At 40.6% G+C, this 12,656-nt stretch overlaps 1 protein-coding gene across 1 annotated transcript in view; it reads left to right on the forward strand.

Moving 5' to 3' along the window:
• eaf1 (ELL associated factor 1) overlaps nucleotides 1-10,077 on the forward strand; it is a 30,780-nt gene extending 20,703 nt beyond the window's left edge. Inside the window, exons 5-6 of the mRNA XM_078415464.1 lie at nucleotides 6,025-6,288; nucleotides 7,452-10,077. Of these exons, the coding sequence (XP_078271590.1) occupies nucleotides 6,025-6,288; nucleotides 7,452-7,498 (311 nt within the window). The 3' untranslated portion in view covers nucleotides 7,499-10,077. The remainder of the gene's footprint in view (nucleotides 1-6,024; nucleotides 6,289-7,451) is intronic.
• Nucleotides 10,078-12,656: the final 2,579 nt, after the last annotated feature.

A 12,656-nucleotide genomic window follows, 5' to 3' on the forward strand; every position in this document is an offset into this window, starting at 1 on the left:
CTTTGCCAGCTCGGTCCATGTACGCACCAGCCTCTGTGGAATGGTTGGACCATGGGTCTCTTTTATATAACATATAACAACTACAGCATGGAAACAGGCCTGTCCGGCCCTACCAGTCCACGCCGACCATTCTCTCTGACCTAGTCTCATCTACCTGCACTCAGACCATAACCCTCCAATCCCCTCCTATCCATATACCTATCCAATTTACTCTTAAATAATAAAATCGAGCCAGCCTCCACCACTTCCACCGGAAGCCAATTCCATACAGCCACAACCCTCTGAGTAAAGAAGTTCCCCCTCATGTTACCCCTAAACCTTTGTCCCTCAATTCTGAAGCTATGTCCCCTTGTTGGAATCTTCCCCACTCTCAAAGGGAAAAGCCTACCCACGTCAACTCTGTCCGTCCCTCTCATAATTTTAAAAACCTCTATCAAGTCCCCCCTCAACCTTCTACGCTCCAAAGAATAAAGACCCAACCTGTTCAACCTCTCTCTGTAGCCTAAGTGCTGAAACCCAGGCAACATTCTAGTAAATCTCCTCTGTACCCTCTCCATTTTGACGACATCCTTCCTATAATTTGGCGACCAGAACTGCACACCATATTCCAGATTCGGCCTCACCAATGCCCTGTACAATTTCAACATTACATCCCAACTTCTATACTCGATGCTCTGATTTATAAAGGCAAGCATACCAAACGCCTTCTTCACCACCCTATCCACATGAGATTCCACCTTCAGGGAACAATGCACAGTTATTCCCAGATCCCTCTGTTCCACTGCATTCCTCAATTCCCTACCATTTACCCTGTACGTCCTATTTTGATTTGTCCTACCAAAATGCAGCACCTCACACTTATCAGCATTAAACTCCATCTGCCATCTTTCAGCCCACCCTTCCAAAAGGCCCAAGTCTCTCTGTAGACTTTGAAAATCTACCTCACTATCAACTACTCCACCTATCTTAGTATCATCTGCATATTTACTAATCCAATTTGCCACACCATCATCCAGATCATTAATGTAAATGACAAACAACAGTGGACCCAACACAGATCCTTGGGGCACTCCACTAGACACTGGCCTCCAACCTGACATACAATTGTCAACCGTTACCCTCTGGTATCTCCCATTCAGCCATTGTTGAATCCATCTTGCAACCTCACTATTAATACCCAACGATTTAACCTTCTTAATCAACCTTCCATGTGGAACCTTGTCAAATGCCTTACTGAAGTCCATATAGACAACATCCACAGCCTTGCCCTTATCAATTTCCCTGGTAACCTCTTCAAAAAATTCAAGAAGATTAGTCAAACATGACCTTCCAGGCACAAATCCATGTTGACTGTTTCTAATCAGGCCTTGATTATCCAAATAATTATATATATTGTCCCTAAGTATCTTTTCCATTAATTTTCCCACCACAGACGTCAAACTAATAGGTCTATAATTGCTAGGTTTACTTTTAGAACCTTTTTTAAACAAAGGCACAACATGCGCAATGCGCCAATCTTCCGGCACCATCCCTGTTTCTAATGACGTTTGAAATATTTCCGTCATAGCCCCTGCTATTTCTGCACTAACTTCCCTCAATGTCCTAGGGAATATCCTATCAGGACCTGGAGACTTATCCACTTTTATATTCTTCAAAAGTGTCCGTACCTCCTCTTCTTTAATCATCCTAATTTCCATCACTACTCTACTTGTTTCGCTTACCTCACATAATTCAATATCCTTCTCCTCGGTAAATACCGAAGAAAAGAAATTGTTTAATATCTCCCCCATTTCTTCCGGCTCAGCACATAGCTGTCCACTCTGACTCTCTAATGGACCAATTTTATCCCTCACTATCCTTTTGCTATTGACATATCTGTAGAACCCCTTGGGGTTTACTTTTACATTACTTGCCAAAGCAGCCTCATATCTTTTTTTCGCTTTTCTAATTTCCTTTTTAAGATTCCTTTTACATTCTTTATATTCCTCAAGAACCTCATTTACTCCCTGCCGCTTATATTTATTGTATATCTCCCTCTTTTTCCGAACCGTGTCCAATTTCCCTGGAAAACCACGGCTCTTTCAAATTATTATTCTTTCCTTTCCACCGAACAGGGACATAAAGACTCTGTACTCTCAAAATTTCACCTTTAAATATCCTCCATTTCTCTATTATATCCTTTTCATAAAACAACAATTTCCATTTCACTCCTTTTAAATCCTTTCTCATCTCCTCAAAATTAGCCTTTCTCCAATCCAAAATCTCAACCCTTGGTCCAGATTTGACCTTCTCCATAATTATATTGAAACTAATGGCATTATGATCACTAGACCCAAAGTGCTCCTCAACACATACCTCCGTCACCTGACCTATCTCATTTCCTAACAGGAGGTCCAACACTGCCCCTTCTCTGGTAGGCACCTCTACGTATTGCTGCAAAAAACTATCCTGCACACATTTTACAAACTCCAAACCATCCAGCCCTTTAACAGAATGTGATTCCCAGTCTATATACGGAAAATTGAAATCACCCACAATCACCACTCTGTGCTTACTACTAATATCTGCTATCTCCTTACATATTTGCTCTTCCAATTCTCGTTCCCTATTTGGCGGTCTATAATACACCCCTATAAGTGTTGCTAAACCTTTCTCATTTCTGAGTTCCACCCAAACAGCCTCCTTAATCGAGCCTTCTAGTCTGTCCTGCCAAAGCACTGCTGTGATATCCTCCCTGACAAGCAATGCAACACCCCCACCTCTTGCCCCTCCGATTCTATCACATCTGAAACAATGAAATCCTGGAATATTTAATTGCCAATCGCAACCCTCCTGCAACCATGTTTCACTGATCGCCACAACATCATACTTCCAGATGTCAATCCAGGCTCTAAGCTCATCCACCTTTCTTACAATGCTCCTAGCATTAAAATATACACATTTAAGGGACCCATCATTTCTTATTCTCAGTTTATTTCTTTTCCCTTCTTTCTCTCCTACATATTGGGTCTGAGTGTTTCCCTTTTCTGCCTCCTGCCTCACACACTGCCTATTAGCTATCTGTGTTTGAGTCCCTCCCCCCAACCGTACTAGTTTAAAGTCTCCGCAGTTATTTTAGCAAATCTCCCCGCCAGGATATTGGTTCCCCTCGGGTTCAGATGCAACCCGTCCTTTTTGTACAGGTCATACTTCCCCCAGAAGAGGTCCCAATGATCCAGAAACTTGAAACCCTGCTCCCTGCACCAGTTCCTCAGCCACGTATTTATCCTCCACCTCACTCCATTCCTATTCTCACTATCGCGTGGCACAGGCAGTAAGCCTGAGATTATTACTTTGGAAGTCCTTTTTTTTAACTCTCTTCCTAGCCCCCTGAATTCTCTTTTCAGGACCTCTTCCCTTATCCTACCTATATTGTTGGTACCTATATGTACCACGACCTCTGGCTCCTCTCCCTCCCCTTTCAGGATATCCTGGACACGCTCAGACACATCCCGGACACCGGCACCAGGGAGGCAAACCACCATCCGGGTCTCCCGACTGCGTCCACAGAAACGCCTATCTGACCCCCTCACTATAGAGTCCCCTATTACTACTGCTCTCCTCTTCCTTTCCCTACCCTTCTGAGCAACAGGGCCGGACTCCTTGCCAGAGGCCCGGGCACCGTCGTTGCCCCCAGGTAGGCTGTCCCCCCCAACAGTACTTAAACAGGAGTACTTATTTCCAAGGGGTACAGCCACCGGGGTACTCCCTAGTCCCTGCCTCTGTTCCTTGCCCCCCCTAACAGTGACCCACTTGTCTACCTCCCGTGGTCTAGGAGTGACCACCTCCCTGTAACTCCTATCTATAACCTCCTCACTCTCCCTGATCAGACGGAGGTCATCAATCTGCCGCTCCAGGTTCCTAATACGGTCCCTTAGGAGCCCCATCTCGTCACACCTGGCGCAGATGTGGATGTCTGGAAGACTATCAGACTCCCAGATTCCCCACATCTGACACCCAGAACAAAAAACTGCCCTGGCAGTCATACTCTCCAAACAAAGCCCCGCGCTCAGTTACTAAACCTACCGCCCGGCCGCTACTCCAACTGCTCCAACCGCCCACCCAAAAGAACTGAGTGATCTCCTGGGAGAGGCGAAAAACCGGATAAAAAACCCAGGCCAATTTGGGAAAAAATCCGGGAAATTCCTCTCCGACCCCAAGCTAGGCGATCGAAACTAGTCCGGGAGATCACACAGGTCTTACTCCTTACTATCCCCACACAATCCCCACACACTACTTCCCAAGCAACACAGCTTGCTGCTGCTTGCTGCTGCTGCTTGCTAAATCTTTCATTTTTCTCCTTAAACCTATACTCTCTCGCTTTTGATTCCCTTAGCCTGGGGAAAAGACAGTGGCTATTTATCTTATTAATGCCTCTCAAGATTTTATATACATCTATAAGGTCAGACTCTTAGCGAAAAAGACCCAGCCTGTCGAACCTCTCCTAGCTCAAACCCTCCAGATCCAACAACAGCCTCTAAATCTTATTTGCATCCTTTTCAGTTTAATGAAATCCTTCCTACAACTGACCAGAACTCCATACCGAACTTCAAATGCAGCCTTACTAACAATGGTTTGTAACATGACATCCTAGCTCCTGTACTCAATTCTGTGTTGATGAAGTTGAGTCTGCCAAACACCTTCTTTACCACCCGACCTGTGTGATCACTTTCTTGGAACAATCCTTTTACAACATTAGATCTCCCTGTTCTAGAACTCTCCCCAGGGCCCTACCGTTTACTGTGCAAGTCCTTCGCTGGTTTGTCTTACCAAAATGCAATACTTTGTCTTAATTTGAGTTAAACTCCCCTGTGCCACTCCTTGATCCATTAGCCCAATGGATCAGGATCAGATGCTGCTGTAATCTTGGTTAACATTCTTCACTCTGCACTGTACCACCAATATTAATGTCACTGCACCCTTACTAATTGTGTCATCTGTATTTCAAGAGATTCAAGATAGCTTTATTTGTCATCCAATATTGGACGAAATTCAGTCACCCACAGTCCAACAATAAAAGCATTAAATAGGCACTAAAATTACACAACCCCAAAAACCCCAAAAACACAGTCCAACAATAAAAACATTAAATAGGCATTAAAATTACACAACCCCAAAAACACACAAAAAAAGAAACGTCCATCAAAGAAACATCCATCACAGTGAGTCTCCTCCAGTCCTCTCCTCAATGTGATGGAAGGCCACAATGCCTCCAAATCGACAATACACGTAATGAACAACAGTGGATCCAACACAAATCGATGTGGTAGACCACTTGGTATACCAGTGGTCCTCCAGTCTGAAAAATAACTCCATCACCACCCTCTGTTTCCTACCTTTAAGCCACTTTTGTATCCAATTGGCTAGTTCAGCCTGGATCCCATGCGATCTAATCTTCCAAACCAGCCACCTTCTTAAAGTTCATGTAGACAATGTCTATTGCATTGGCCTCATTAATATTCAAAACATTCAAATTTCCCACGCACAAAGCCATGTTGGCTATCCCAAAACATTCCTTGCCTTCGCAAATGCATATTGCCCACTTCTGGCTCCACACATAAATTCTCTCATTTGATATTGTCTCCCTAGCTACACTTTTGCTGCTAATATATTTCAACTGTGATTAATTAAAATATCTGTGACTATCGCAGGCACTTTTCCTTTCAAAATATAAGCATGTTCTATAGGTGCTGTTAAAGATGAGGATTATAAAACAATGACATAATTAAAGTCCCTAGATTGAAGTATCAAAAGGGGGAAAAAAAGATTTTTAGATTAACTGAATCAGTAATGTAGGTTTGAAATGTAACCATTTAGTTACTTGAACAGTATTCCATCTTTCCAGCTATGCCTACAAAAAAAAATTTGGGTGCAAGATGGTGTAAGATTGTTGAGAATTTTAGCTTTCTGATACTTAAACTAATATTTTTTGTTGTTGTTGAAAGAAAGCCCGTATCTTACAATTCTCTCTTACAATCTTTCCAGAACTGAGAGCTGAAGTTGATATTATTGAACAGATGAGTAGCAGCAGTAGTTCTTCAGAATCTGGAAGTACATCTGGAAGTGATGACAGCTCCAGTAGTGATGTGGAAAATGAAGCTTGTCCATCCACACTGCCACAGCTGCAAACACAGCAGCAATCCCATTCCCAATCCCATCAGCAACAGCAGCCACAGAATTATAGTAACAGAAGTGCAGCTACAAATGGCACCAGTAGACCTGGAAGCAATCAGCTCATGACCACGCTGAGTAAGTATACAATATCTAATTGCTTTTTAAAAAAATCATAATTGTGTAAAATACAAATTTTATTTTACAATTCCCTCTTCTGATATTGTTTGTATTTGATACAAAGAGCTGAATTATGCAATATCAATTGAAGGATTTCAAAAACCATCAAAGGATTTGGCTTCTCAAGCCTGCCCCATCACTCAGTATGACCATAGCTGATCTCCCCCACACAATTTCTGTGACAGTCTAACTTGTTTCTCAATTCTCCCCCTTTTTTAAATGTGTCTCTCCCCTTTTAAGTATCAGCAGTGATATGGCCTTCACAACACCCTGTGATAGAGTACTTGCAGTGATGGAGCCTGCACAACTCTTTGGGACAGAGAATTCTAGAGATTCATCACTGTGAGAAGAAATTCCCAGGCAACCCAGTCCTAATTGATTTCTCTCCTCGCCCTTCAGTGGAAATATCTCAACATCTATGTTGTGCCCTCTTAGGAATGTTCCAATAAGATCATCTGTGGAAGGCCAACCATCTCATCTTAGGAACTAGTCTACTGAATCTCTTCTAGACTGCTTCAAATGCTAGTATATTTGTAAGTAAGAAGACCGCACTGCACACAGTATAGCAGGCGCAGCTTCACCAATAGCCTGTACAATTTAACGGAAGATATTTCAACTATGAAAGGCTTCAGCTGTCCTTGATTGCTACCTAAAGACCATATTTTCTCTCCTATTTAAAATAATCATCAGTAAAATCACGTTTTTTAACATCTGCACCATTATTTAGCGTGGCTAGATTAATTTCCAGCTAATGGGCAAAATGAATAATAATATCTGAATTGGCTTTAAGCTCTTCTTCCTTATAGTCTACAATGACTGTAATTCTTTGAATCCCACAAAAAAAGTAACTCTTTCCTTGTCCCACCCATGATTTACTTGTGGCTTTTGGGCTGCCTGATCTTTGCATAGCCAAATTTAATGTAACTCATTTCAGGCTGACAATTGGCAGACCTTTTAACAGAAATTGAATTGGATTCATAATGCAGTTCTTAGGCATGTGGCCCGTGCAGGACTTAATATTTTTCCTACAAAAGGAAATCAGCGACAAAGTGAAAATAGATATTAAAAACTGCATAATGACAGATAACCTCTTGTTAATAATACAAAATCTTTGTTTTCAGGAAATGATTTACAATTAAGTGAATCTGGGAGTGACAGTGATGATTAAAGTCTGAGGAAAATGGACCATCTACCTCCACAATCATCCAAAAGGAAAAGTGTGCTGTTACATTGGTTAGATTAGAGATTTTGTGTAAAAGAAAACATTTATTGTGTGTCCTTATTGAAGATTTAGTATCAAATATGGGGTGATTAATGCAGTATGATTTAGAAATATATTTAATTACTTTTTAAAAGTTAAATTAGAAACATTAATTTTTACTTGTATATTTTGTCAGGTATTCTAATTCATTTTCTTAAGGCTTGATGATCTTTTAAGTAAACCTGCATTTTCAAAACTACCAAACAGGAATGACTTTGATGCTCGATCATGCACATGGGCAATGTTTATCTTGCATATTAAAGTGTAATTATACAATAAGTTTGTATAAACAGATGTCACACAGTCTAGAAATCCTTTGGCAGTGTCAATGCCCACAAATACCAAGATTATGTGAGGTGACAGATATTGAGCTATGTGGTTAATGGTGGAAAACAGTTGTGGATACAAACCTGAACTTAAGAACCACAGATGTGCAACTCTAGAAATTAACAGCAACAATGTTTCTGAAATTTTAGAATTTTGTGGGTGAAACAAGTTTCGAGACTAGGCTTAATTTCCAAAAACAAAGCATTTCAATGTAAAAAAACCCGATATGCTTGTACTACTTCTTGAGTAGTATAAGAACACCATTATTTATGGAGGACCTTATTTGAAACTAGATATTCTGACTGTTCTCCTATAGTTTTAGAATTTCTACACAAAGCCGACATTTGTTACTATTCAATGTTTCAGTTGAAAAATGTTTTAATCTGATTTATTTTTATTCTTTAATTCATGATGCTCTTCAATCTTGTATCTATGAAATAGAAAAAAAACATTGCTGCTCTGTGGCTACTTTGTCATGATCTGATTCACAAAATTTACATGTCACTACTGGCCTGAGTGGGCTGATGATCTTCTCCCAGACCTCAATTATTATCTCAACAGTTTGATTGATGTATCTTTCTGTTCTTGCAAGATTGGTCAGTCTATTTTCAAGCAACACAGGTTAAAGACATCTTCATCTGTGGCTAATGATTTGTATCTGCACGTGCCTGTGAAAGATCATTCAAAAAATTCCAATTGAAGCATAAATTTGGTATCAATTCGCCATTGTATTGATCTTCATTGGTTTTCGAACTCTGATAATTAAATCCTATGAATGAAAAAAGATTTCTACAATAAAATGAAACATCCAACAAGATTTTAGCAAATTCAGATAATATTTAACGTGTTCCAACAAAATTGATGTGTAAGACTGTAAACAGATACTGAATGCTTCAGTTTGCCATGAGGCTGAATTTAAAATGAAAGAAATGACAGTAGATGCAATGAGAATTTGTTATATTCTGCTAAATAATGAATTGAGAAATAGTGATCGATTAGAAATGCCTAATTTCTCCGACATTATAGAGGTTGGAAGAAGCTTTCTTAGTTTATCTTCAATCACCTTTTTTCCTCTCCACTCTTAATTATTCCTTAAACCAAGCTCCGGAGGTCATTTTATGGCTGCTTTTGTTATATCCCATTCCACTAAAGTTCTCTTACTCCTTTTATTTTATCTCTGTGTGTCTCCACATTTACAATTTTCTTTTCTATAGAAAATTGATTCAGCTTCCTATTTTGAAAAAAAAATCTGAGAGCATTAATGTCTAACTTCACACGGATAGAGTTACTCTTCCAATAATTAGAGGACCACAGATGTAGAGGAGATTAGCTGATGAATCTGATCAGTTTGTAGTCCTGATTAATGTGACCTTGTACCACTGTTGCTGTAACCTAATAGAGTTAAACATTTAACCAGTTACACCTGATTTTTTTATAACTGGCACACTGTAGGGCTATTCCAATTCAACCCTTGCACCCTTACTCATTTTCTGCTTTTTTCATACGCGAGTTTAATACAGCAGCTCAATATTTCTACTTTGTTACTTACGTCCAGCATGTAGAGTAATGTATTCTCACAAGATGAACATTCTTAATCCAAATTTGCAGGGGTTAAAAGGGTTCCAAAGTGAAATGTCATCAATCCATGTTGTCCAGAGAAGCTGCCTAACCTGCTGAGTTACTCCAGTACTTTGTGTCTATTCTTAATCCAGAGCTATCTTGTTATATTGATTTTGCTTTGTTTATCAGATTGAGAGTTAATTGAAAAGATTAAAATTGTATTTTGTAGGTTTGTAATTTTAATTAATTTATAACACTGCAATACTAATCTAGGGTTACTCAATCCTATTGAGTATAGGATCCTGTTTGGTGAGGTAAAATCTGTTGTTCACCCAAGTTTTTGTTTATTCATAGCAAATTCATGGTTTAAATACAGATTTGAGGAACAATATTAAACTTCATTGTTTTACGAAATTACATTGCCCAGTCTGAAGCAAGGACAGGTGATCTATTCCTTGGCCCCAATTTGAATGTATGTACTTGATTTGCCTCTAAAGTAAGACTGTTTACAAATGCAAAATATACACAGTTGTCGATGTCTGGTGTGTTATTTTACACTGCTTCTCGGCGTGGCCTCTGCTTTTTCCCCTCCAACCTAAATGATAAAGGATTACAGCACAGTAATTACATAAAATTTATCCAGACCATCTGATATTATCGCTCTCAGCATTTTGTTGTCAATTGAATGTATCACTGATTCACCGTCACCGTAACAGATTCACCGTCATGTCAAATAGGCTACATTGGATAACGACGACATATTTGTTAAAAAAAACCCAATATGCTAGTTTTGATATTAACTAATCAGCAATTCAAATTCACAGATCCGCAGTAGGAATTTACCTTAATTTAGGTTATTAAGCCTGTACTATAACTATTTTGATGCAATTCCAGGTCCATACAAGTAATTTTGTTACGTTATACTGACTGTACTTGGAAAGTAGATAATTGCCCGAGGATTGTTTTAGACAATAGACAATAGGTGCAGGAGTAGGCCATTCGGCCCCTTGAGCCCGCACCACCATTCAATGTGATCATGGCTGATCATTCTCAATCAGTACCCCGTTCCTGCCTTCTCCCCATACCCCCTGACTCTGCTATCCTTAAGAGCTCTATCAAGCTCTCTCTTGAATGCATTCAGAGAATTGGCCTCCACTGCCTTTTGTGGCAGAGAATTCCACAGATTTACAACTCTCTGACTGAAAAAGTTTTTCCTCATCTCCGTTCTAAATGGCCTACCCCTTACTCTTAAACTGTGGCCCCTGGTTCTGGACTCCCCCAACATTGGGAACATGTTTCCTGCCTCTAACGTGTCCAACCCCTTAATAATCTTATATGTTTCGATAAGATCCCCTCTCATCCTTCTAAATTCCAGTGTATACAAGCCTAGTCGCTCCAGTCTTTCAACATACGACAGTCCCGCCATTCGGGGAATTAACCTAGTAAACCTACGCTGCACGCCCTCAATAGCAAGAATATCCTTCCTCAAATTTGGAGACCAAAACTGCACACAGTACTCCAGGTGTGGTCTCACTAGGGCCCTGTACAACTGCAGAAGGACCTCTTTGCTCCTATACTCAACTCCTCTTGTTATGAAGGCCAACATTCCATTGGCTTTCTTCACTGCCTGCTGTACCTGCATGCTTCCTTTCAGTGGCTGATGCACTAGGACACCCAGATCTTATTGTACGTCCCCTTTTCCTAACTTGACACCATTCAGATAATAATCTGCCTTCCTATTCTTACTACCAAAGTGGATAACCTCACACTTATTCACATTAAACTGCATCTGCCATGCAACCGTCCACTCACACAACCTGTCCAAGTCACCCTGCAACCTCATAGCATCTTCCTCACAGTTCACACTACCACCCAGCTTTGTATCATCTGCAAATTTGCTAATGATACTTTTAATACAATACAATACAATACAATATATCTTTATTGTCATTGTACCCAGGGGTACAACGAGATTGGGAATGCGCCTCCCATACGATGCAATAATTTAGGTAATTTAGACAGCAGCAACCCAACGAAACGAAACAGTTGTAACAGTTTTGGACAGGGTAAAGTGCAAGTTGATCTATGCGTTGTGGCCATCCGGCTCAGCAGTCATTAATCCCTTCATCCAAGTCATTAATGTATATTGTAAATAGCTGCGGTCCCAGCACTGAGCCTTGCGGTACCCCACTAGTCACTGCCTGCCATTCTGAAAGGGACCCATTTATCCCCACTCTTTGCTTTCTGTCTGCCAACCAATTTTCTATCCGTGTCAGTACCCGACCCCCAATATCATGTGCTCTTATTTTGCCCACTAATCTCCTATGGGACCTTGTCGAACGCTTTCTGAAAGTCGAGGTACACCACATCCACCGGCTCTCCCCTGTCAATTTTCCTAGTTACATCCTCAAAAAATTCCAGAAGATTAGTCAAGCATGATTTCCCCATCGTAAATCCATGCTGACTCGGAACAATCCTGTTACTGCTATCCAAATGCTCCGCAATTTCGTCTTTTATAATTGACCTCAGCATCTTCCCCACCACTGATGTCAGACTAACTGGTCTATAATTTCCCATTTTCTCTCTCCCTACTTTCTTAAAAAGTGGGATAACATTAGCTACCCTCCAATCCACAGGAACTGGTCCTGAATCTATAGAACATTGGAAAATGATCACCAATGCATCCACATTTCTAGAGCCACCTCCTTAAGTACCCTGGGATGCAGACCATCAGGCCCTGGGGATTTATCAGCCTTCAGTCCCATCAGTCTACCCACACCATTTCCTGCCTAATGTGAATTTCCTTCAGTTCCTCCGTCACCCTAGGATCTCTGGCCACTAGAACATCTGGGAGATTGTTTGTATCTTCCTTAGTGAAGGCAGATCCAAACTACCGGTTCAACTCGTCTGCCATTTCCTTGTTCCCCATAATAAATTCCCCTGCTTCTGTCTTCAAGGGACCCACATTTGCCTTGACTATTTTTTCCTCTTCACATACCTAAAAAAGCTTTTACTATCCTCCTTTATATTATTGGCTAGTTTACCCTCGTACCTTATCTTTTCTCCCCGTATTGCCTACTTAGTCATCTTCTGTTGCTCTTTAAAAGAGTCCCAATCCTCTGGCTTCCCACTCTTCTTTGCTATTTTATACTTCTCTTTTATTTTTATGCTGTCCTTG

The sequence above is a fragment of the Rhinoraja longicauda genome, chromosome 2, assembly GCF_053455715.1.
Source record: "Rhinoraja longicauda isolate Sanriku21f chromosome 2, sRhiLon1.1, whole genome shotgun sequence".
Lineage (NCBI taxonomy): Eukaryota > Metazoa > Chordata > Chondrichthyes > Rajiformes > Arhynchobatidae > Rhinoraja > Rhinoraja longicauda.